The 25,389-nt window shown below is 32.5% G+C and overlaps 1 protein-coding gene across 2 annotated transcripts; it reads right to left on the reverse strand.

The window, feature by feature from the left end:
* Nucleotides 1–810: 810 nt before the first annotated feature.
* LOC127730195 (probable deoxyhypusine synthase) lies at nt 811–25,269 on the reverse strand. Of its 2 annotated transcripts, none has more exons than XM_052238472.1 (9): nt 25,144–25,269; nt 18,710–18,915; nt 17,887–18,051; nt 11,853–12,074; nt 10,844–10,930; nt 10,294–10,399; nt 5,804–5,907; nt 2,641–2,766; nt 811–2,117 (listed from the first exon to the last, which is right to left on the reverse strand). In XM_052238472.1, the coding sequence occupies exons 2-9, from the start codon at nt 18,902–18,904 to the stop codon at nt 2,010–2,012; spliced, it is 1,113 nt and encodes a 370-aa protein (XP_052094432.1). In that variant the 5' UTR covers nt 18,905–18,915; nt 25,144–25,269; the 3' UTR covers nt 811–2,009. The 2 variants fall into 2 exon arrangements, with proteins under 2 accessions (XP_052094432.1, XP_052094431.1); XM_052238471.1 differs by having other exon boundaries at nt 10,252–10,399.
* Between the last annotated feature and the right edge of the window lie 120 nt (nt 25,270–25,389).

Below are 25,389 nucleotides of genomic sequence, written 5' to 3' on the forward strand. Positions count from 1 at the left end.
AAACCAATGTGTCTTCGGACGACGCCGGACGACGCCAGACGACGACGACGACGACGACGACGACGACGCCAACGTCATACCAATATACGACCAAAAAATTTTTAATTTTTGCGGTCGTATAAAAATGGATAAAAACCATCTTTCAAAGGCAATAACTCTGATAAGCAGTCATTTGACAATTTAGGGAAAGTTGACCTACTCATAGTAGACAGCATAAAGCTGCATATCATTTCATTCAAAACCTGAATTTAGCATACTTTTATTGTGGAAGAATTGAAAGTTTTCAATAGAATCATTTGCAGTTTACCTGTCAATTAAAACTTTTGTCAGTTCACTTGTCCCATTGAATAAATACAATAGCTATTGTTCTCTGTGTAGTTTATTCAGAGGGAGGCTCAACACTATCTTGTTATGTACATTTGTTTACATACATGTCTATATAGTCCATGAACAACTTGAATTGCCTTCCAAATTACTGGTAAATGGTTTGATGATGTGACCAGTTTTGCAGTTACATAATTATGGACATTTTATTAAAATCCATTTTGTTGTACACTTTCTGACATATATATATATGCAGTGAACAACTTTTGACTGCCACATAGATTGATATGTTTGATGATCATGACGATTTGAACAGTTCTACAATTACATGTTAAAGGACATTTCATTTAACATCAGTCATATGAAATTCTAGAAAACATCCATACACCATTGTTGTAAGACAGTCAAACATTCAGAAATTAAATGTTTCATTATTCCAGAATGTTGTTGCACCTCAGTAGGCATATCATGTTACATAACAATACAAAACTTTGCATGTGACTTCTATTTAATAATGAAACATAATAATGTATCTGAAACAATAACGCAGAAATATTAACATTGACTTATATTTACGTACTCTTGAAAATAAAGAAATAGGATTGAAACTTTTTTCTTAATTTTGACCTTTTAAGACACTGTCTATTCAAACTCATCACATCTCATACGTTGAACACAAAAAAATCTCACCTTTTATAGTAAGATATGAAAAATGTGTGTATCAAACATTTTTTGTTACTGAGGGATCCTGGGTGGACAAGTGGTCTACAGTGGTCACTAGTCTAGTCTGTCAACTCTTTGGTTGTGAGGTTGAAATCCCACTTGTGGCTAGGTATGTTTGAGTCTGACAGGGCAATTGACAAGGATTGCTAGTTTTCCTGCTGAAGGTTGTGGAACTCTCCAGATACTCCACCAATGTAAACTGGCGACCATGGTGAAGCCAAGATTACTTAAAATGGCAGTAAATAACAACAAAAAATTCTTGTAGCAGTAGTCAAATTTTTACATTTTCATTATTATAAATCTGATAAAAGTCTAAAAAGTATATTTTATATCACTACTAATCAGCTAGTCATGATTCAATCTTTAAATTTATTTGTAAATACACTTGTTAAAAAAAAATGGCTGTGCAAGGCACTGCATGACATAATCATAGAATATTGATTAGGAAATGTATATTAAAATTAAGAGCGGACACAGAATTGTGTCAGAAAATAAAAAGTTCTATGAAGTGTTTTGGTTGTTTTATCTCCTTACAGCACAGAAAAATAATAAGTACATTAAAACTAATTTAGGGAGAATAAATAATTTTTTATAGCAAAATAATCTGTTATCAAGTGATTTTTTTTGTTACAATGGAAATTACATGCATAATTGAATGTTAAACTCATAAAGCTACGAGCTGGAACCATTTGATACTCTTTCCAAGGAGGGCAATATCTTGAAGTGTAGTATAATGTTTCCCTATTCTTATAGAGAAAAGAAAGATATAAAACACAGCACTTCATGCCACTTGCAATCTAGAACTTTCTTTGTCTGAAAAGCATCTTGATCACTGTCAGGCCATGTTCCAGAGTAAGATTCTGATCTTTGAAACTGTACTGAAGACTATCTTCTTATCCTGGTATAGTTTAGACCCAGCTTATTTAGGTTTTGCATGATAAGTTATTGATTATGGCTGCTGACTATGGTCTATGCTCACTCTGAGCTTTTAACTCCTTGAATTCTTTTTCCCTCCTTGCAAATGTCTCTGCCATTATCAAGGGAAATATCAATGTTGCCTCTCCATAAACCTACAAAATGATACTTTCACCTTTAAATCATACAGTTTTGGAACAATCAAAATCAATAATTTGCTTGAAAAAAAATCTGCTTTATATGATGGCAAGATTATACTAGAGCATCCAAACTAATAGATTTCAAAAGTACACCATTACTTTACAACTCAGACCATGACCCTGATCTGTGACACCAGAAATAACCACTTCATTTTTGCATTTGTTTACAGAATTTGTTTACAGAAAAGGGAAATAAATGCAAAAGTTGATATAGAAGTTTCAACATTTCACAAGACTTTCTTTCTGCAACTATATAAGACATTTTTAATGATAATGACTGTTCACTAGAAATACATTAACAAATTTACTTTCCAAGTTTGTCCTTTAATATATTTAATTATCCAATTTTATCAAGTGTTAATCAATCTTTGGTAAATTATGGACTACTTGGATATTCATCAAGCATGACAAGTCAAATCTCATATATATGTATTACTAAAATATTACTTTTTTTTATAATAATCCATAACCATCTTACCTTTGCAGGTGTAGCTGTCTTTTTAATCTTTCCCCAGGATATTGCTTCATCTGGCCTGGCACCAGAATCACTTCCATCAAACTCGGAGGCTGTGTTGATAAATACACTAAAATCTGCTCCATTTCTCTGTAAACATAATAAAATGCTTCGCTGGGGCGCAGCTTGATACGACCGCAGAGGTCGAACCCTGAACAGTTGGGGCAAGTATGGACACAAAATTCAAGCTTGATACAGCTATGACTTTGGATTGTCATTAAATATTTGACACAGCATAGGTTTCTGACACAGGATGAATGTGGTGTAAGAACTGGAAAAAATTTAATTTACCTATTATGGTGGAATATCCATAAACTAAATTGTTTGTTAATTTCAATATATCGAAGAATATGTAGAATTCAATGTTTGATGTAATGTAATAAAGTTGAAATTTGGACCGTTTTTGTTCAATGTGGACCAATTTGGTAACATGTATAAATAATCAAAAATCTAAATACATGGGAGCCCATTTAAATACATCATAAAGGTATTAAAATAGAAAGTGACATCATAGTCATGGCTAAAAATAAACAAAAATCCTTAATCAGCAACATTTAAAGTAATATCTAAAAATAAAATTCCTTTGTAACCATAAAAGCCCATTTAAATACATCATAAAGATATTAAAATAGAAAATGACATCATAGTCATGGCTAAACATGGCTAAAAACCCTTAATCAGCATCATTTAACAGTAATATCTAAAAATGGAAATTACATCATAAAGGTATTAAAATAGAAAATGACATCATAGTCATGGCTAAAAATAAACAAAATCCTTAATCAGCATCAGCAACATTTTATAGTTATATCTAAAAATAAAATTCCTTTGTAACCATAAAAGCCCATTTAAATACATCATAACAGATATTAAAATAGAAAATGACATCATAGTCATGGCTAAACATAGCAAAAACCTTAATCAGCATCATTTAACAGTAATATCTAAAAATAAAAATTTCTTTGCAACCATAAAAGTAAAATAGAAAATGACATCATAATCATAGCTAAAAATAAACAAAAAAATTTTTTATTGGCAAATTTTAAATGGAGTTTATTATACTAAAACAATAAATTTGCAACCATAAACATGATAAAACCCCATTTAAACACATCATAAAAGTATTAAATAATTCAACTACATCATAAGGCTATAAAAATAGAAAATGACTTCATAGTCAAGGCTAAAGGTAAACAAAAAACCTTCATCAGCAAAATTTTATATTGGCAAATTTCCAATGAAGTTTATTACACTAAAATTGTTGGCAAATTTCCAATGCATTTATTAACAATAAAGTTATTGGCAAATTTCCAATTTACATAATTTAAAAGCAGTGTAGATGAGATATTTAAATGAGTTTGAATTACCAACCTTACACTGCTTTTAAATAATGTTCTTTACTCAATTATTTGTCTATTAAAATGGAAACCCTTGTTTTTTAACCTTTTTTCCCCTTATTCCTTAAACATTAGAGCCATAACCACCCCCCCCCCACCCCCAAAGCCAATTATTACTTTCCAATGTAACTTAAATTTCCAATATACATAATTTTAAATTTCAATTCCTCATGATATATAACCGTATCATTATTATTTTCTTTCATATATAAATCTGAAACAACCATCTTTAAATGGAAAATTTTAAAGAAAAAAAAAGGAAAAAAAAAAATCCTACCTCCCACACATTTTTTCAACCCCCTTTTGATTCATCATCCCCCACCTCAATCACAACCTTCAATTTGTGGTATGGTACATTGCAATACAATTTCACAGAGATCCATACACTTGAACACAAGTTTTTGTTGTAAACTAAAAAAATCCTTATTTTTGACCAATATTTGGCCCCTTATTCATAAATGTTTGAGCAATTAACCCCAAAACTCAATTCCTACTTTCTCTTCGTGATAAAAAATAACTAACTTAAAATGTAAATTTTAAACAAAAAAAAAAGGAAAAAAAAAAATTACCCCTTTTTTGACCCCCACCCCCTTATGATTCATCACCCCCACCCCCCTTTCCCCCCAAACCAAGCTCAATAACAGCCTTGCCTTTGTGGTATGGTACCTTGTAATACAATTTTAGAGAGATCCATACACTTGAACACAAGTTATTGTCTAGAAACTAAAAAATGCTTATTTTAAACCCCTTTTTAGGCCCCTTATTACTAAACGTTTTGGGCAATTACCACAACACTCAATTCCAGCTTTCCCTTTGTGAAATGGAACCTTGTAGTAAAATTTCAGAAAGATCCATACACTTACACACAAGTTATTGTCATGAAACTAGAAAAATGCTTGTTTTTTGCCCCCTTTTGGCCCCTTATTCCTAAAATTTTGAGGCAATTAACCCCAAAATCAATCCCAGCATTGACCCTTTGTGATATGGAATCTTGTGGTACAATGTCAAAGAGATCCATATGCTAACACACAAGTTATGTCTGGAAGTTACAAAAATGCTTATTTTCAGCCCCTTTTTGGCCCCTAATTCCTTAACTGTTGGTACCATAACCCCCAAAATCGATCCCCACCTTCCTATTGTGGTATTGAACCTTATGGTGAAATTTCATAGAGATCCATTCACTTAAACTAAAGTTAGAGTGCGAAAACCATTGTGTATTCGGACGACGACGCCGGACGACGACGACGACGACGCCAACGTCATACCAATATACGACCTCAAAATTTTTTTGCGGTCGTATAACAACACATATTATTCATAAACATTTCAATAGGAACGAAATTGTTAACTTATTTATAAAATGAGAGTCTGTTAAGAAACACTAGAATATTAACAGAGTTGTGTGATTTTTTCACAGAGGTCACATGCTTTAATATAAATCTAATTATAATCTACTGTATTTTGGGAAAAATGTATTTTCAATATAGTAGTATAAGTTGTATTTAAACATTAGACAACAAAAACAAATAACAGCTCTTTTTAAAAGGTAAGAAATATTTGCACAATATGATAAAGATTTGTCAGAGATAGGAAAATATTTTTTTTGTGATATTAAAGCTTCAATATTTCAAATATGCCTTTGATCTTATATAATCAGGAACACACATGTACAAAACAGCTTAGATTTTTCCTTTTAGGGTCATCAATCTACTAATCAATCCTAAACATACCATTAAATTAGCATTACATATATGATGTTTGATCACTCCACCTCCAATAATTATCATTCCTGTGTTCAAGGCATAAACTGCCTGGTTGTTTATTCTTTTTATATCTGAAAACACAATACATGTATTATATCATAAGATGTTACAAGCAGAGCCTGTTTTATACTGTATAAAGGCAATTCTTATTTACACTAAAAACAAGTGCTATAATTATCAGGAATTTCTTAGAATCTGGGTCATTTATCTATATACATTTTTTTTCATTTCATAGTTATTATTGTCTCTGAAGTTTTTTATAACGTTGCACAGCCAAGAGGTCAATCAACTAATTATGGAATACAGCTACTCAGAACAATTGTTACTGGTGAAAATCAAAGAATAATACATGTATCTGTAATTATTACCAAATTGTTTCATCCCTTAAATACCCCTTTCCAATAGACCACTTTCGAGTTCGTTATATTTCCGTCAAAAATTTGGTTTTAGTGAACATCACTAGGGGAATCGTCACTTCCTTCCCATGTTGAGCGAGTGGTTGAAAAAATATGATGCTATATTTGTATGAATTATTTGGCAAATTACCATAAATTCTTATAATTGTTAATCAGCACTGCTGTCATTAAGGAATTGTGATTAAGTACCTACGGAACAAACATTATTTCTAAATTAGCCTGCATAATGACAATCAAGAAAACTCTTGATGATCTTTAATAGTGCAGCGGTACAGGCGTTCCCCTCTATCTGGTAAATGACGTCATAAAGGCATGCATAATTGATGAACTTTTCAAGTGAAGGAAATAACTCAAAAGTGGTCTATTGAAAACCAACCACATTTAATGATTTCCAAATGATACATCTTATTCTGAGTTAGAGCCTTGTCTTTTTGAGTTAATATCATTCAACATGAAAAACAGGCTGCATACCATTTTCAGCATCACAGCTTGTATCCTTTAGAAATTATTAAGGTTAAAATTCCAAGGAATTATCATGTACTGTGGATTAATTTTTAAAAGTGGGATACTGATTTTCGTGGATTTTATTTGTAATGGTAAACCACCAATTCAAATGTTCAACAAAGTACACATTTTCTATAAGCTTGTATATACTGTGGATTCATTATTATTCCTTGGATACCAATTTTCGTGGGTTTTGTGGGTACAGATGAAACACGAATTCAAATGTTCAACGAATAACATATTTTCAATAGGCTTTGTATACAGAGATTGGCAAAACCACAAAATCAAATATCAACGAAAATGCAAGTTTTCAGCAATCCCGAAAAATTGATACCCACGAAAATAAATGAATCCACAGTAGACTGGCAAAACCACGAAATCAAATATCAAGAAAAAGTTTTCCTCAATCCACAATAAAATGCTTCGCTGGGGCGCAGCTTGATACGACCGCAGAGGTCGAACCCTGAACAGTTGGGGCAAGTATGGACACAACATTCAAGCTTGATACAGCTCTGAATTTGGATTGTTATTAAATATTTGACACAGCATAGGTTTCTGACACAGAAAGAATGTGGTCTAAGAACTTGAATTTTTTTAATTTACCTATTATGGTCCAATGTCCAAAATCAAAATTCTTGGTTAGATTCAGCATATCAAAGAACCCCATATATTCAATTTTTGTTAAAATCAAACAAAGTTGAATTTTGGACCCCAACTTGGACAAACTTGAAAACTGGGCCCATAATCAAAAATCTAAACACATGTTTAGATTCAGCATATCAAAGAACCCCAAGAATTCAATTTTTGCTAAAATCAAACTAAGTTTAATTTTGGACCCTTTGGACCTTAATGTAGACCAATTTAAAAAACGGGACTTAAAATTAAAAATCTAAATACACGGTTAGATTTGGAATATCAAAGAACCCCAATAATTCAATTTTTGATGAAATCAAACAAAGTTTAATTTTGGACCCTTTTGACCTCAATATGAACCAATTTGATAGCGGGGCCAACAAATAAAAAATCTAAATTCATGGTTAGATTCAGCATATCAAAGAACCCCATATATTCAATTTTTGTTGAAATCAAAAAAAGTATAATTTTGGACCCCAACTTGGACCAACTTGAAAACTGGGCCCATAATCAAAAATCTAAATACATGTTTAGATTCAGCATATCAAAGAACCCCAAGAATTCAATTTTTGTTAAAATCAAACTAAGTTTAATTTTGGACCCTTTGGACCTCAATGAAGACCAATTTAAAAAACGGGACCCAAATTAAAAATCTAAAAACACGGTTAGATTTGGCATATCAAAGAACCCCAATAATTCAATTTTCGATGAAATCAAACAAAGTTTAATTTTGGACCCTTTTGACCTCAATATGAACCAATTTGATAGCGGGGCCTACAAATAAAAAATCTAAATACATGGTTAGATTCAGCATATCAAAGAACCTCATATATTCAATTTTTGTTGAAATCAAACAAAGTTTAATTTTGGACCCCAATTTGGACCAACTTGAAAACTGGGCCCATAATCAAAAATCTAAATACATGTTTAGATTCAGCATATCAAAGAACCCCATATATTCAATTTTTGTTGAAATCAAACAAAGTTTAAATACTGGACCCTATCTTGGACCAACTTGAAAACTGGGCCCATAAACAAAAATCTAAACACATGTTTAGATTCAGCAAATCAAAGAACCCCAAGAATTCAATTTTTGTTAAAATCAAACTAAGTTTAATTTGGACCCTTTGGACCTCAATGAAGACAATTTAAAAAACAGGACCCAAAATTAAAAACCTAAATACACGGTTAGATTTGGAATATCAAAGAACCCCAATAATTCAATTTTAGATGAAATCAAACAAAGTTTAATTTTGGACCCTTTTGACCTCAATATGAACCAATTAGATGACGGGGTCCACAAATAAAAAATCTAAATACATGGTTAGATTCAGCATATCAAAGAACCCCATATATTCAATTTTTGTTGAAATCAAACAAAGTTTAATTTTGGACCCCAATTTGGACCAACTTGAAAACTGGGCCAAAAATCAAAATACATGTTTAGATTCAGCATATCAAAGAACCTCATATATTCAATTTTTGCTAAAATCAAACAAAGTTTAATTTTGGACCCTTTGGACATTAATGTAGACCAATTTGAAAACTGGACCCAAAATTAAAAATCTAAATACACTGTTAGATTCGGCATAACAAATAAATAAATGTGATCAAAGATTTTACAAATCTAATGCGCCATACTGTGCAATTAAAGATTACTTCTTGAAATTTTTCAATATTTGAAATTTGAAAAAAAAATAATATTTGAAGAATAATTTTTTTTAATTTCTGAAATCTGAAATGAGAAAAAATTGGCCCCCCACAATTTCTTTTTATCCCCCCCCCCCTTTTTCCCCCAAAAAAATTCTTTCCCTCAAGATATGGTCATAATCTCAATTCAAATTTCCAATGGAGTTGGCAACCATAATTACCCATTTAAATTTACCATAGTGCTAACTTAATCTATTTTATAATAGAATTAATAAAAATATAGTGTCAAATCTTTCATATGGATTTTTTTGTAAAAAAAAAAGATGAAAACATTTGCAGATATTTTTACTGGTCTTCCTTTATAAATATGCATTTCTTTAAACATAATTTAAAAGCAGTGTAAGGGAAGTAACCAAAACGTTGTATTTTGATTACCTCCCTTACACTGTTTTAGATTATCTTTATTGTTCATTAACCATTACTTTATACATAATTTAAAAGCAGTGTAAGGGAGATAATTTCAATGATGTATTTGATTTATCTCCCTTACACTGCTTTAAATTATGTTTTGTACTAAAGTATTTGTCCATTAACCAGGACAACCTTGTTTTTCCCCCTTTTTTGCCCCTAATTCCTAAACGGTTTGAGCCATAACCCCCCAAAGCAAATCCTAACCATCCCTTTGTGGTATGGAAACTTGTAGTATAATTTCAGAGAGATCCATACACCGTTCCACAGTTATTGTCTGGAAACTAGAAAATGCTCATTTTTGGCCCCTTTTTGGCCCCTAATTCCTTAACTGTTGGTACCATAACCCCCAAAATCAATCCCAACCTTCCTTTTGTGGTATTTAACCTTATGGTCAAATTTCAAAAAGATCCATTCACTTAAACTAAAGTTAGAGTGCGAAAACCAATATGTATTCGGACGACGACGCCGGACGACGACGACGACGACGACGACGACGACGACGACGACGACGCCAACGTCATACCAATATACGACCACAAAATTTTTTTGCGGTCGTATAAAAATTGTTACCTTCAAAAATAAATGAAATGATAACAGTCTGTTCAATTTTAGTTGTCTCTATGGGTTAATGTTTAACAGTGTTCATCAGCTTCTTAAAGAAACATTCAGTCTGCCTCTCAAACCAAGTTTAATACTAAAATATTCAAGTGGTTCTTATTTTCTTTAATTTTAAATACATACCCTTACCTTGTCCTGTCAAGTCATGGGTTTTTATAGACCTACCTTCAACTAGATCTATGACAAGTCCTGGATTTTTGTAGGAATGGAAATAAATCATGTCACCCAATGATCCATCTGTTAAAGCTGGACAGAAAACTGGAATGTTGTTCTAAAGAATAAATATTTTATAAAATCAATAATATATTTGTATAAACTTATTAATGGCAAACTACATTCTACCATCTGGCAGATATGGCTAAAACTAAAGACGCAATCAAATAATACATCCTTATTCAAAGGAGTTCATTCATAAAGGGTCAATATTGGCCCGAAAATTTTATTTAATGTAAGTTCAGTAAATTTCAAAAAATTTTGGTGAAAAATTAGGTAAAAATAAATGCATAATCAACAAACTCAGACATATATCATCACTAATGATGTCATCATTGTGCAGTCATATCATGAAAATCTCAATTTTGATTATTTTTCGGCCAATTGATGTTTCATATCTAGCAATACTAAAAGTAATATTATCAATATTAATAATTCCAAAAATAGTGTTTCATCAAATTTTCACACACAACCAAAATTGTGTATTCCATATGATACTGACCTTGTGTGTCCAGTAATAAACAGATTCTGGATTATCAATCTCTTTCCCTAGTCTGTCAATTACTTTAGATGGAGTCCAATGAGTGCCCTGAAAGAATTTCTCTATTTTACTGCTATTATCTCCAAAATATTTAAACAAGCATTCTGAGAGTATTGCATGGCAATACATAGTCCCCTACCAGTTAAGAATTCATTGTACTGGAAGAAAATGCTAACTTAATCTACAACTTGTCATGGTGTAAACTATATAACAAATATCAGGTCAATATCTTCAAGTATGACAGATAAAGTGTGGAAAACTATTCTTTGAGTGAATTTCTAAGTCCAAGGACCATAACTCTGCACAAAATCATCAAACCAGAATAAAATTTAACTTGATCTGTAACTTAATTGTTATGATAAAACTTTATACCATTTATCAAATCAATATCATCATGCATGACGAAAAAAAGTGCGGAAAAATGAATATTTCAGTGAATTTTCTAAGTCCAAGGACCATAACTCTACATCAGATTGGAACAAAATTCAAACTTGATCTGTAATTTGTCATGATAAAACTATATACCAAATATCAAATCAATATCTTCAAGCATGACGAAAATAAGTGTGGAAAACTGTTTAGCCGGACTGACAGATGGACAGACAGACAGACAGGAGACAGAGTGCAAACCTAAAGTCCCCTTTGAATTCATCGGTAGGGGACTAATAAGCCTAACTTATATACATATTGACATGGGAGAGCATGATTTATTTATTAGTTGTAATTGGTTTTGAACTAGCTTTAGTTTGTAGTTTAGTAGTTACTCAGATCAGTGGGTGCCAAGCAATGGCATATGCCCATCCTTCTAGGTCATCTAAGATATAAAATAAATGTTTTATTCTAATTTTTTTTTTCATAAGAAAAACATAGTTATATCTGACTGCTAACAGATGTTGAAGAACAAATTATTTATTTGCAAAGTAAAATATTACTTTTAATTTTTCATTCAACAAATTCTTAACAAACTGACCTCTGATTTTTGTTCCTCCAGCATTTTATCTAAAATTGGCATCAACCAGTCTTCAAATTTACAGTAGTTGTCATTAGGTACTAATAAGTTGCCAATTCTATTTATTCCTCTGTCTCTAAGATCTCCTCCTTTATACTTGTTGAAATCACCAAGATAAGTTGGAGCTAAACATTTGATGAAGTCTTCCTCTATACCACCTGCTGTTGTAACTATACAATCAACCTGACAAAATAATAAGTATTTGTAATGACATGATATAGCTTAAAATATTGTACTCATTTATTGTAAACCCACTAATTTTTGCAACATTGGTTAGTAGAAAAATAACGCTAAAATAAATTGTTGCCAATTTATAACACTTTCAGGCACGTAGCTCCCTATACGCCAACACACAGTTGCGTGCACATCGGCATGCTGAAAAAAAAGGGCACATAAAATTTCCGGCGTTGACACGACATGACGTCGAAACGTAGCAAAAAAAGGTGAAAAGGCTAAATGGAAAACTATTGACAGTTTATTTTTTAACTAAACCCGTTTCAATAGAAACAAAAAGTTCTTCAGAAGAACCCATTTCCCAACAATCCTTGCCGTATTCCAATTTGCAGATGACAGAAGTTAAAATGCAATTACTAACATCCAACTGGAAAGATGTAAATAATTTTGACTTCCCGGCGAGCTATGTTGATTTTAATTCTTCCAAGTCACTTTAAGTGTGTAAAACGTTTCCCAAAATCATGGAATAGCATATGCCAGGGGTAACTCTTTGGATTTGATGGGGTATGACGAAATGACTTTAAAATTGTGTCCAATTCAATAGTAGAAATCATGTCTGAGTCAAAAGGATACCGGCAAAAAAATTAAAAGTAAATCCCTACCCTGAAAAACAGTCAATTTGGAAAAGTACACACATCCTAAATTAAATTGTTAATAACAGACCCAAATTATTATTATACTATAGTATAGATTGTGTAAATTACAACGTTTAAACCCTAAAAACGGGGGTGGGGGGAATGTTGACTAACTTTACGCAGATATCATCAGAAAATCGCTTCTCTGAGCAGTATCTGCTTCCTCGTGTTATTGAAAATATAACCAACGAACAAATCGCAACATTGTTCGAGACATACGAGACTGACCTGGCATGTAATTTAGACGAATTCAATCGGGAGGTCGCTCGATGGCGAACACGCTGGTGTATAACACCTCACAATCAGATGCCAACTTCACTGTGTGAAACACTCAATGCGGTAAGCCCAGTGTTGTATACTTCTGTAGATACTATTTTGAGTATTATGTTGACAATGCTGGTACATGTAACAAGTGCTACCGCGGAGAGATCGTTCAGTGTACTTACTACGTCGGTTGAAAACATATGTAGGATCAACCATGAATAACGATAGGTTATTAATGCTATTCATCCGGATTTCAGTTTGAATATTAACAAAAGTAATGGAGAAGTTCGTTTCTGCTAAGACCCGAAGTGCAGATTTGGACAATTTTGAGTAAATTCTGTCTCACAAAAATGTGTTGCTTATGCATTCAATTTACCATGATTTACCCTATTCGAAAGAATTCTGCATAGTTTTGCATTCATGAAATGTCTATAAGTCCTATGTAGCACAAATTTAACCCTTCTATGACCAAAAACTGAAAAATATCATTTTCTGCATAAAATGGTCCAATAAAATTTTCGCCTCGCTCCGCTCGCCAGTAGATTGGCATGCACATCAGTTTATTCTAGCTACGCCACTGACTTTGTTCTTCTTTTGTATAAATACATCAAGAAAATTAGAAAACTGTGACTATAAATCCCAGGGAAGTCGGCTGAAAAGGGTTAAAGTTGAAATAAAGTATCTGAGAAAACAAGTTGTTCACAGTATTTGTAGACAGTGACATAAAGAAATACAAAAACTAACACACAGAGAACATAAAATCGACAGTTGTGTAGAAGACAACCTATATGAAAATATCATGTTAATCCCTCTTTTTGTTATTATGATGTATATACCAGTAATAGCCCTAAGTAATAAACTGCTTCGCTGAGCGCAGCTAGATACGCCCGCAGAGGTCCAACCCTGAACAGTTGGGGCAAAAATGGACACAATATTCAAGCTTGATTCAGGTCTGAATTTGGATTGTAATTAAATATTTGACATATTAATGGTTTCTGAATAAATGTAGTCAAAGAACTTGTAATTGGTTATATGAATTGAATTTATATTCAATTAAAGATTGCTTGCTGTTGTGCAATACTTAGTAAATCTGTTGTCAGACTATAAACAAATAAAGTTCAATTAATTCTCAATGTCATATTAGAAATTTATGAAAATAAAAAGGGAGCTTACATCAATAGATATAAACAATTCATCAAAGTTTCATGAGAATTGGTGACAGAATTTTTGAGTTATTGTCTGAAAACTGGAAAATCACCCCTTTTTGTAATGAATAAAACCCCACAACTCAGAAATGTAAAATGTAAAATTTATAAAATTCTAAAGGGAGCTTACATCAATACATACAAACAATTCACCAAAGTTTCATAAGAATTGCTGCATCATTTTTTTGAGTTTTTGTCCGAAAACTGGAAAATCCCCCCTTTTTTTATGAATAAAAAACTGTAACTCGGAAACGTAAAATCTAAAATTTATAAAAATCAAAACAGAGCTCATGTCAATAGATATAAACAATTCACCACAATTTCTTGCAAGTTGGTGAATCTATTCTTGACTTATTGTCCGAAAACTGGAAAATCCCCCTTTTTTAAATGAATAAAACCCGATAACTTGGAAACGTAAAATCTAAATTTTTTAAAAAACGAAAGGGAGCTCATGTCAATAGATATAAACAATTCACCAAAGTTTTATGCAAATTGGTTAAAGCATTTTTGAGTTAATGTCCGACATGTTGACGATGGACAGACAGACGGACAGAGGTATACCATAATACGTCCCGTAAACGGGTGTATAAAAAAAAACAAGCATTCTGAGAGTACTGCATGGCAATACATAGTCCCCTACCGGTTAAAATTCATTGTACTGGAACAAAATGCTAACTTGATCTATAACTTGTCATGGTGTAAACTATTAAATAAATATCAAGTCTATATCTTCAAGCATGACGAAAACTGGTTATTTAAGTGAATTTTCGAAGTCCAAGGACCATAACTCTGCACAAAATCATCACAGTGGAACAAAATTCGAAATTGATCTGTAACTTGTCATTATAAAACTATATACCAATTATCAAATCAATATCTTTAAGCATGACCAAATAAATTGCTTCGCCGAGCGCAGCTGGATACGACCGCAGAGATCCAACCCTGAACAGTTGGGGCAAAAAAGGACACAATATTCGCACTTGATATAGGTCTGAATTTGGATTGTAATTAAATATTTGACACATTTTAGGTTTCTGACACAGAATAACTGTAGTCAAAGAACTTAGAATTGGTTATATGATTTAAATATATTTTCAAATTTTTGCTTTTGTGCAGTACACTATGCTGTTGTGAATTGACCTCCCTTCCAAAAAAACAAAAAACAAAAAATTTTACCCCCCCCCTTTTTTTCAAAAAAAAATATTTGAAGAAATTTTCTTTTTAATTTCTCAATTTCAAATTTCCAATGGAGTTTGCAACCATAATTACCCATTTAAATACATCATAAAAGTCCTAAAATAGAAAATGACATACATAATCATGGCTAAGATTAATATATTAAATATTCCTTAATCAGCATTTTTAAATAGTAACTTCTAAAAATAAATTGACAGCTAATCGCCTCAAGACAATACAACATTTCTTTATACATAATTTAAAAGCAGTGTAAGGGAGGTAATCCAAACTTAACATTGTACTTTTTTAATTGTCCATTAACCAGGAAACCCTTGTTTTTGCCCCTTTTTTGCCCCTAATTCTTAAACAGTTTGAGCCATAACCCCCCCCCCTCCCCCCCCAAGGCCAATCCTAACCATCACTTTGTGGTATGTAAACTTGTGGTATAAATTCAGAGAGATCCATACACCGTTCCACAAGTTATTGTCTGGAAACTAGAAAAATGCTTATTTGGGCCCCTTTTTGGCCCCTAATTCCTTAACTGTTAGGACTAAAAACCCCAAAATCAATCCCAACCTTCCTTTTGTGGTTATAAACCTTGTGTTTAAATTTCATAGATTTCTATTTACATTTACTAAAGTTATGATGTAAGCTGATGACGCTGCCGCCGTTGACGTGATACCAATATACGACCGCAAAATTGTTTGCGGTCTTATAAAAAAGTGAGGAAAACTGATTATTTAAGTGAATTTTCAAAGTCAAAGGACCATAATTCTGAACAAAATCATCACACCGGAACAAATTTCGAACTTGATCTGTAACTTGTCATTATAAAACTATATATCAATTATCAAATCAATATCTTCAAGCATGACGAAAAAAACATGAGAAAAACTGATTATTTGAGTAAATTTTCTAAGTCCAAGGACCATAACTCTGCACAAAATCATCACACCGGAACAAAATTGGAACTTGATCTGTAACTTGTCATGATAAAACTATATACCAATTATCAAATCAATATCTTCCAGTATGACGAAAAAAAGTGTGGAAAACTGATTATTTAAGTGGATTTTCTGTCCAAGGACCATAACTCTGCACAAAATCATCAGACCAGAACAAAATTCGGACTTGATCTTTAACTTGTCATGATAAAACAATACACCAAATATATATCAAATCAATATCTTCAAGCACAAAGAAAAATAAATGGGGAAATGGACTCGCTTGCATATCATATAAAATTATAAAGGGACATAACTGAAGAAAAGTAAAAGTGACGCTACCCAAATTTGTACTTGATCTGAGTTTTGTGGTAATAAGTATTGTGTATAAGTTTCATAAAATATTGGTTAAGTCAAACTTAAGTTAGAGAGCGGACACGAAAAATTCAGCAATTTTTCCATTTGTAAAGGGGCATAACTCTAGAACAGTTAAAGTGACACCTCCAAAATTCAACTTGATCTGTATTTTGTGGTAATAAGCATTAAGTAAAGGTTTTATAACATGCGGTTGAGGCAAACTTAAGTTAGCGAATGGAAACGAAAAATTCAGTAATTTTTCCATTTGTAAAGGGGCATCACTCTTGAAAAGTAAAAGTGACGCCACCAAAATTCAAACTTGATCTGTATTTTGTGGTAATAAGCATTGTGTATAAGTTTCATAACATCTGGTTGAGGCAAACTTAAGTTAGAGAACGGAAACCAATTTTGGAACGTACAGACATACAAGGGTAAAACTTAATGCCCCCTCCGCTACGACGGGGGCATATAAACAGTCATAATTTCTAACTGATGTACATGTTAGAGTTTTTAATGCAGCTTACATACAAATATACCAATTTGTATGATTTGGCCTGTTACTTTAAAAGTTTAATTTAAAGACACCTTTCAATAACATGCATTCAAACTTTTAAATGGAATTCATCAATGGTGGAAGCTTCTATTTAATGTCAAGTTATTGCATCTATAACTAATTTCTTAGGGGATAGATTGGAAAAGGTCAGCACCTCTGATGTTGTCATACATATGTTTTGATTGAAAGTCAGACCATCTATGGTTATTTGAAAATATATTCAATAGTTCAAAAAGAATCGAAAAGAATTTTCTATCGATTTAGTTTTTTCCAACCTATTAAACTTTTTTGTTAATTGAACAAAATCTGGTTTGCTTGTTCTCAGTTCTTTAATTGATAAAAATTCTATCATATAAACTACAAATTTCCTTGCTTTTATCTGATTTTTCTGTTATGATGGTATTAAAAAAGACAAATAAGCCTCACAAACTTGAAAGATTGAAAGACCATAACGTTTAGCAGATAATAAGTAATGAAAGCAACCTCAGTTTTTTAAAGAGTATAAATTAGTGAAAATTGAAAAACAATTAACATTATTTTCCTAACATGACAGTAGAAGCTGTAAGCAATAGTAGAGTTAAGAAATGCCTAGTATGTAGATTTTCTCTACAACATACATGTACTAACCATATTATGTTCTGCAAGGTACCTAAGCATCTCACGAACACCAGTAGAAATCATGTTGGAGGTAAAGCCAAGAAAAATACTACAGTTACTTCTCTGTCTGTTACAGGGGTTATCATAATAGTCTTCCTTCTTCTCTTTAGGTATTCCTTCCATCTTTTTATCAATCTGAAGGAAGATACAGGTAAAATTTTGGAACAAATTCCTTAAATATTTCATCAATCAAAAGTAAGAAACTATATCAAATGCTATGCAAAAACAGACTTATAGAATTGTTCCTCATAGAATAATTTTTCAGTTATGGAACATGATTTGTTCTATTATTGTACTTAAGTACATTTAGTCCATTTCATTATCAGTCTAGAAACAAATCTAACTTACTACTTCAATATCTATCCATTTGATCCTAATGCAAACATTCAATTGTTCCTTGATTTACTAATCATGCTAATAGTAAGATTATGATGCAGTATATCTTTATGAGGGACTGCCTCTATGGTCTCATGGTAATGTGCTCGCGGTTGTTGGTTTGTTCCAAAGACAGGTCAAACTACAGACTTGAAAATCAGTATTTGCTGTTTCTCACCAAAGTTATCAGCATTTAGGAGAAAGAGAAAAGACTGGTCGACTCAAGAGTCAGAATAATATGGCCCTGTAAGTTGAAAAGACTTCCTGAGAACCTTGTGAACACGTTAAAAGTCTGGCTCAGCCTGTCAGTTTATCAATTGTTTTTCTTCCCTTTTTTTACACAAACAGTAATGGTCAATATTTTGTATAAAATTTGTTTTTATCAACACTTAGAAGTCACAACTCTAAAAGTACAAACCATTTTATTTATTTCCTCTACAGCTTTTCCAAAATTAGTGGCCTGAAATCCACATCTCTTATAAGATTCCAATAACTCATGGTAATTGACACCATTGTTGAAATCATAACCTTTCACTGTTTCTGAGCATTCAGGCATAGCTTCACTTTTGACCAAAACAGCATCTGCCACTAATTGAGGAAGCTGATTTTGCATTTCTATTAAGTCTGCAAAAATAAATCATTTATATTTCAAATACATGAATATTCCTTTTATTTTCATTTTTTGTGTAGAAGAGATGTTTTTTCTGTGCCTGTTCTACTTGCTATTGACAAAACGAGATTTAAAGCATACTTCAAAGATAGCAAAAAAATCAAATGTTAACATATCTTTCTTAGTTTTTGGGAAATGGTAGTTATTAAGAGCTTGACATATTATACATGTTATATAGACAACTGAATATTGTTGAATTACAAATGTTCCTAAATAATGTACAAGTATCAAAATTGACACAGAGATATGTCTTGCCTTTTTGTAATTTTGATAGTTTAATGCAAATATTGAATCCAAATGGCAATATTTAAACTTGTAAACTATGCAAAACATTCAAAGTCAATGGACCATGATTTATGGTGCAGGACCAAATAACCCAAATGGAAATGAGAAATGTCAATGCTTATAAAACTACATACCAAATACTACTGACATATCATAAGGGGTTCCTTTTAAAATAACCTAAACACAAACTTTTTTTAATTTGTAAACAATGTAAAAGTTTTAAATATTCAATGAACCATGTTGAGGGAGTGGTTCCATATAATCACCACGGAAAAGAGACTTGCAAATGCTAATACAATTGCATACCAAATATCATTGACTTACCATTAGCAGCTCCTCTTAAACTGGTCACAATCACAAACTTAACATGTAAACTATGCAAACAATCAAAGTCAATAGACCATGACTGAGGGGGCAGAGCCAAAACATTTCAATGGAAATGAGATGTGCCAATGCTAATGCTTCTTTTTGTAGATTTAGAACTTTGAACACAAAAATTCCTATCGAAATTGGTAGATGGCAAAATATTCAGAGAGAAAATCGTATTTGTACTTAGTGCAATTCCGGTGATATTGGCGACGAGTTCCATTATATTTTAGAATGTTCGGCAATAGACGAAAGTAGACAAATGCTACTAAAGCATCATTTTGTAAACAGACCAAATATTTTAAAATTTCAAGGTCTAATGAATAGCTACAACCCTTCTGAACTAAACAATCTGTGTAAGTTTATAAGAATTATTATAAAATGCCTAGAATCTCCTGGGTAACTCCTTTATGTCTCTACTTTACATTTGTATCTAAAATTGATACTATGTATGTTAATTTATTTGTATATGTCTCTGTACCATTGTACTTTGGTTTACGAGAATAAAGATATATATATACATACCAAATATCATTGACCTACCACTAGTGGTTTCCCTTAAACTGACCTTGTCACCAAGTAATACATGTAAAGTAAGCAAAAGTTTCAAAGTCAATAGACCATGACTGAGGGGGCAGCGCCATATAATTTCCATGGAAATGAGATGTGCCATTGCTATTGCTTCTACATACCAAATATCATTGACCTACTACTAGTGGTTCCTCTTAAACTGACCTAATCACAAACAAATACATGTCTAGTAAGCAAAAGTTTCAAAGTCAATAGACCATGGCTGAGGCGGAGGGGGCCAAATAATCTCCATGGAAATGAGTTGTGCAAATGCTTATACAACTGCATACCAAATATCATTGACCTACCACTAGTGGTTCTCCACAAACTGACTTAATTACAAACGAATACATTGTTGACTCCGTCGATGCTGGAAACAACATACCTAACTAAGTCTTGCTTTTTGAACACTTCAATGCGAGACAAAATAAATGTGGAATGTGTCCATGGGACACAGATGATGCCCCCGCTTGCATATCATATAAAATTATAAAGGGACATAACTGAAGAACAATAAAAGTGACCCTACCAAAATTTAAACTTGATCTGAGTTTTGTGGTAATAAGTATTGTGTATAAGTTTCATAAAATTTGGTTGAGGCAAACAAGTTAGAGAACGGAAACGAAAAATTCCGCAATTTTTCCATTCATAAAGGGACATAACTCTAGAACGGTTATAGTGACACCACCATAATTCAAACTTGATCTTGTTTTGTGGTAACAAGCATTGTGTATAAGTTTCATAGCAATTGGTTGAGGCAAACTAAAGTTAGAGAACAGAAACGAAATAGTCAGCAATTTTTCCCTTTGAAAAGGGGCATAACTCTAGAACGGTTGAAGTGACACCACCAAAATTCAAACTTGATCTGTATTTTGTGGTAATAAGCATTGTGTATAAGTTTCATAACATTTGGTTGAGGCAAACTGAAGTTAGAGAACGGAAACGAAAATCTGGCAATTTTTCCATTTGTAAAGGGGCACTTCTCTAGAAGGGTTAAAGTGACACCACCATAATTCAAACTTGATCTGTGTTTTGTGGTAATAAGCATTGTGTATAAGTTTCATAACATTTGGTTGAGGCAAACTAAAGTTAGAGAACAGAAACCAACTTTGGGATGTATGGACGGACGGACGTACAGACAGACAAGGGCAAAACTTAATGCCCCCTCCACTACGGCAGGGGCATAAAAATGTTTAAGATTTGACTTACTTTAATCCTAGTTATGCATCAAGAAAGGGTCAAATGGCAAATAGACCGAATATAGTGCGTAACTTACACGCGTCACAAATATATACATGAACATTGACGGCACCTCAAGCGTAAATATCTTAATAAAAGAACAGAATTCCAAAGTCCTCCGCATAGCACATACTTAATCTATCCAAAGTACAAGGGCAATATATAAAATAAATGGGGAATGTGTCCATGGGACACAAATGATGCCCCCGCATGCATATTAAGTTATAAAGAGACATAACTCAAGAAATGTAAAAGTGACGCTACCCAAATTTGTACTTGATCTGTGTTTTGTGGTAATAAGCATTGTGTATAAGTTTCATACATGAGAGAACGGAAACAAAAAATTCAGCAATTTTTTCCATTTGTAAAGGGGCATTACTCTAGAACAGTAAAAGTGACGCCACCAAAATTCGAACTTGATCAGTGCTTTGTGGTAATTAAAATTGAGAATGGAAATGGGGAATGTGTCAAAGAGACAACAACCCGACCATAGAACAGACAACAGCAGAAGGTCACCAACAGGTCTTCAATGCAGCGAGAAATTCCCGCACCCGGAGGCGTCCTTCTGCTTGCCCCTAAACAAATAAATATACTAGTTCAGTGATAATGAGCGCCATACTAAACTCCAAATTGTACACAAGAAACTAAAATTAAAAATAATACAAGACTAACAAAGGCTAGAGGCTCCTGACTTGGGACAGGCGCAAAAATGCGGCAGGGTTAAACATGTTTATGAGATCTCAACCCTCCCCCTATACCTCTAGCCAATGTAGAAAAGTAAACGCATAACAATACGCACATTAAAATTCAGTTCAAGAGAAGTCCGAGTCTGATGTCAGAAGATGTAACCAAAGAAAATAAACAAAATGACAATAATACATAAATAACAACAGACTACTAGCAGTTAACTGACATGCCAGCTCCAGACTTCAATTAAACTGATTGAAAGATTATGTCTTCATCATATGAATATCAGGCACAATCCTTCCTGTTAGGGGTTTAGTATCATACCATCATAACATATATGAGAAGAACATAACCGGTGTCATTCCAACAACTGGTTTTTAAATAAATGTGTTTAGTGCCGATGCAAAGACCCTATAAGTGAATCAATATTAACGCCAAAATATGCAATCTTTAATGACCTGACAACAGTATCGTAACTATATCCCTTCTTAATAAGTATATTTAAAGGTTTTGTTAGCTTCAGAGGTGAATACTGACATTTTTGTGCTTTATAAAGAATATTTCCATAAAAAATTGGATGTGAAATACCTGAACGTATAAGAAGTCTGCATGTTGAGTTATATTTACGAATGATGTCCTTATACCGATGATAAAATTTAGTAAATGTTTTGCCTAGTTTGTATTATCGAAAACCCTGGTGTAATAATTTTTCAGTAATACATAAATTTTTCTCGTTAAAATCTAAAACATTGTTACATACACGAGCGAATCGTACAAGTTGAGATATATAAACACCGTAAGATGGTGACAAGGGAACGTCACCATCTAAAAATGGATAATTAACGATAGGAAATGAAAAATCATCTCTTTTATCATATCTTTTAGTATTAAGCTTTCCGTTAATGATATAGATATCAAGATCGAGGAAAGGGCAGTGGTCATTGTTAGTATTAGCTTTATTTAAAGTAAGTTCAACAGGATAAATTTCTTTAGTATACATACTGAAGTCGTCATTATTGAGAGCCAAAATATCATCCAAATATCTAAAAGTATTATTAAATATGTGTATCAGATGTTGTTTCGATGGGTCTTTGCTAATTATTGTCATAAATTGTAACTCATAGCAATACAAAAAAAGGTCCGCAATAAGTGGTGCACAGTAAGTCCCCATTGGAATTCCGATAACCTGACGATATACGGAATCTCCAAAGCGAACAAAAATGTTATCTAGTAAAAATTCAAGGGCATATATAGTATCAAAGCATGTCCAATTGACATAGTTTTTTTGTTTATTGCTACTAAAAAATGACCTAAAAGAGTTTGAACATATATATTCACATTCTGACTTTTTAAATGCCCATTTAATTAGGTGTGTGAATTTTTTCTTAATGAATTAATTTTTTCTTAATAAATTAATTAATCAAGATTAGCATTGTACATAAGTTTCATACCATTTGATTGAGGCAAACTAAAGTAAGAGAACAGAAACAAATATTTTAGCAATTTTTCCATTTGTGAAGGGGCATAACTCTAAAAGGGTATAAGTGATGCCACCAAAATTCAAACTTGATCTGTGTTTAGTGGTTATAAGCATTGTGTATAAGTTTCATAACATTTGGTTGAGGCAAACTAAAGTGAGAGATGGAAACGAAAAAATTCAGCAATTTTTCCATTTGTAAAGGGGCATAACTCTAGAACTGAGAAAAGGACGCTACCAATATTCAAACTTGATCTGTGTTTTGTGGTAATAAGCATTCTGTATAAGTTTTAGAACAATTGGTTGAGGCAAACTAAAGTTAGAGAACGGAAACCAATTTTGGGACGCAAGTACAGATGGACAAGGGTAAAACTTAATGCCCCCTCTGCTATGGCGGGGGCATAAAAAGAACTTTTTTTTTGTTCTATAATACTTTTTATTAATATCTTAAAGAAATGAAGGCTTCAGAGCAAATGCAATGTGATTTCCATTATAATTAATATTTCCAAGGGCACAACTCATTAAAATTTTTGATCAGAACTTACTTTCGAAAGTGTCAAAGACATTACTGATATAAACCTATGATATAAGCTTCATAAAGTTCTGGCAAGAATTGTACACATTAGAGTGCTAACAATGCAATTTTCCGTAAAATCAATAATTCCAAGGGGCATTACTCTTTTCAAAATAATTGATTGTCACTGATTTTCTAACTGGTCAAAGACATTGCTGATATAAACCTACGATATAAGTTTCATAAAATCTGGCAAGAATTGAACACATGAGAGCTCTAACAATGCAAATTTCCATATAATTAATGTTTCCAAGGGGCATAATGCTTTTAAAAATAATTGATTGGCACTGATTTTCGAACTCGTCCAATTATTGCTACTATGAACCTATTTTATAAGTTTAATAAATATCTGGCAAGAATTGAATAAATGAGAGCTAACAATGCAAATTTCCATATAATAAATGTTTCCAAGGGGCATAACTCTTTAAAAAAAAATTGATCATCACTGATTTTCGAACTCCTCCAAGACATTGCTGATATAAACCTATGATATAAGTTTCATAAAAATCTGGCATAAAATTGAACACATGAGAGCGCTAACAATGCAATTTGCCATATAATTAATGTTTCCAAGGGGCATAACTCTTTCAAAAATAATTGATAAGGACTGATTTTAGAACTCGTCCAAGACATTGCTGATATAAACCTATGATATAAGTTTCATTAAAATCTGGCAAGAATTGTACACATTAACAAGACCGGATGGATGGGTGCACAGACCGACGGACACCTGGTATTTCTATGTCCCCTGCAACGCGTCGCAAAGAGGACAAAAAATAGGGAAAAGCCCAATAAACCAGGTCTCATTTTGACTAAGTGCCGAAATGATTATACCGGGTGCCGATCTGACCAGGTGCCGAAGTGACAAGAATTCCCCTGGTCTATGCTATCAAACTCTTTTTCGTCAGTGGGTCAAGTTTGTAGATGTGTGGCAAGTTTGTTGAAAGTGTATGCGAGTTGTCAGTAATTCGTCTAGATCCTTACGTGTCTGATATATTGGAATCTGTGGCAAATCACTTAATTTTTATCAGGGAAAACGACAAACGTGCGTCTTCTCACTGTTTGCCTTGATTGGATTTGTGGTGCAATTTTATTCGTTCAATGTCAATATTGTTGCTCATCATAGATTATATATTACGGAGACTTTAAAACGCGTCGGCGATAAAGAGTTAATCTCTAACAAAACAATATTTTTATGTTGATGTATTTGATTGTAGGATTATACCATAA

The sequence above is a fragment of the Mytilus californianus genome, unplaced genomic scaffold (genome assembly GCF_021869535.1).
Source record: "Mytilus californianus isolate M0D057914Y unplaced genomic scaffold, xbMytCali1.0.p SCAF_2, whole genome shotgun sequence".
In the NCBI taxonomy this organism is placed as follows: domain Eukaryota; kingdom Metazoa; phylum Mollusca; class Bivalvia; order Mytilida; family Mytilidae; genus Mytilus; species Mytilus californianus.

Bases quoted from the DNA above. Each gene is read 5' to 3' on its own strand.
- LOC127730195 (XM_052238471.1), bottom strand. From the start codon at position 18,904: ATGCAAAATCAGCTTCCTCAATTAGTGGCAGATGCTGTTTTGGTCAAA. The intron at 5,908-10,251 runs GTATGTATTTAA...TTGTGTTTTCAG, and splicing joins CTTGACAGGACAAGGTAAGG to ATATAAAAAGAATAAACAAC. The intron at 2,118-2,640 runs GTAAGATGGTTA...ATCATTTTGTAG, and splicing joins AGACAGCTACACCTGCAAAG to GTTTATGGAGAGGCAACATT.